The sequence below is a fragment of the Myotis davidii genome, unplaced genomic scaffold (genome assembly GCF_000327345.1).
Source record: "Myotis davidii unplaced genomic scaffold, ASM32734v1 scaffold411, whole genome shotgun sequence".
Taxonomy (NCBI): domain Eukaryota; kingdom Metazoa; phylum Chordata; class Mammalia; order Chiroptera; family Vespertilionidae; genus Myotis; species Myotis davidii.
The window spans coordinates 983,446-985,394 of record NW_006282917.1 but is presented as its reverse complement, the minus strand read 5'-3'; the positions used below and the strand labels follow the sequence as shown (position 1 = coordinate 985,394).

Here is a 1,949-nt window from a genome sequence, read left to right as displayed (position 1 = left end):
AGCATCCTTCACTCTGACAGCCTCCTATTTTGTTCAGTGAAAACAACAGGATGCACAGGAATCCTTGTGCTGACGGATGGTTCTCGAAGCCCCATGTCCAGCCCAGGAGTCCCTCTGAACCTCCCAGGAGGCCCCTGTCCCAGCAGTGACTGCCTCTGCTGCCACCATGTCCCATGGGCCCCACCTGGGAGGCTTTGAGAGCCGGGTTGGTGGCCTGTTACCTCCCAGTGGGCCTTGCTCCGGGGACAAATGATAGTGAAGGAGGGGCCCACGTTTGGGTACCAATTGACTGCTTCTCTCCTCCTTCTCTCTCTCAAGTACTGGAAGAACATCGCGGATGAGGAGCACCTGTGGAGGTGAGGGCAGGCGGGAAATACAAAGTCCCAGCCCCCATCTCAGACCTACAGAAATCTGCATTTTCCTTATCTCCCCAGGTAATTCTTCAGAAGCTTTCAAACTCATGATTAGATACCTAAATTGTATTTACATTGGCCTTGAACTAAGAATGGCAGTCCTCGGTGAAAATCAGTATATCCTGGTAAATTAGCCATGTGGTGCTTCCAAGTGGTGCTGATTTCCAAAGCTGAGATTATGTAAAATATGGTGTCCCTGGGGTTTGAGCGGAGGCCTGGGGGCGGGTGGCTGGGCGGGGAGAGGCCTCAGAGGAGGCTGCAGCAGGAAAAGGTGGTGCCAGTGAGGCCCAGGGGCCTGGCCACCTGACGGTGCTGTGACTCTTTCCAGAAACCTGTGTCAGAGGAGATGGAGCATCTCCTGGGAGGGCCTGCAGGTGCCCTCGTGGAAGCAGCTCTTCCTCACCCAGGCCAGGCGCGAGCGCTGCATGATGGGGGCCGAGCCGCAGGACTTTGCCTACAGAGAGGCCACGGGCGGCCTTGGTACGGGGATGGGCAACACAGTTCACTTGTTGGAGGAAATGCACTGGTTTTGGTGTGCGTGTGTGTGTGTGTGTGTGTGTGTGTTCTCATTCACTGAAGAGAAAGGGAATGAAGACGTAATAGGACTGGGCTGCTGTGATGACAAGCACTGGTCCCTGCTTCCAGCTGTGTTCCCTGTGACCTGTGCTGCTTGGAGAAGCCAGAGTGATCTTGGCACAACATCAAACTGAGCCCGTGATTCCCTTTTCCCAAAGGCTTCCCATCCCTCCTTAGAATACACATTTTAAAGGAAAAGGAAACATTTATTTTTCATTGATTTCAGAGAGGAAGGGAGAGGGAGCGAGAGAAACATCAATGATGAGAGAGAATCATTGATTGGCTGCCTCCTGCACACCCCCTACTGGGGATCGAGCCCACAACCTGGGCATGTGCCCTTGACCGGGAATGGTACCAGGGACCCTTCAGTCTGCAGGCCAGTGCTCTATCCACTGAGCCAAACCATCTAGGGCTAAAGGAAAAGGTCTGACCTTCCAACCAGTACCCACATTTCTGCCTCTGGAAGATCACAGCAAGACCAAAACTTCCTCAAGAAAATAGGATCAGGGGCTTGGAAGCAAAATATTCTGATGACTTCATCAAAAGAAAACATGTGACTTTTGCAGAGACTAAAATAAATTCCCAGACTGAGGGGGTGTGGCTGAGGGACAGTTCTCGAGCTGACAGAGAAAGTGCAGGACCTTCCAAGGCATTTTGTGAAAAATGCTTTTTGGATAAAACTGCAATTTAAAAATAACCTCTTTTGGGTATGGAGAGGAGAATAACTCAAATATTGGGGGCAGAAATCCAGAGTGAGGGATAAATTTGGGGTAAGAAATGCTAGATTCTTAAGATTTTTGGAAAACATCTCCTTTACCCACTATTTATTTACAATGAATAACATTTCTTAGAAACAAATATGAGGAAATTGACAATTTGTGATTTTTAAGGTGTCAAACCAGTATGTTAATAAGTAGATCATCTTCCAGTGTGATGAGAGAAGAAAAAAAAATCTGAGGG

At 49.4% G+C, this 1,949-nt stretch overlaps 1 protein-coding gene across 1 annotated transcript in view; it reads left to right on the top strand.

Annotated features, from left to right (window-relative positions):
• Positions 1–1,949, top strand: part of LOC102758300 (F-box/WD repeat-containing protein 12-like) — a 14,524-nt gene that overhangs the window by 6,150 nt on the left and 6,425 nt on the right. Inside the window, exons 3-4 of the mRNA XM_015561931.1 lie at positions 319–356; positions 742–893. Of these exons, the coding sequence (XP_015417417.1) occupies positions 319–356; positions 742–893 (190 nt within the window). The remainder of the gene's footprint in view (positions 1–318; positions 357–741; positions 894–1,949) is intronic.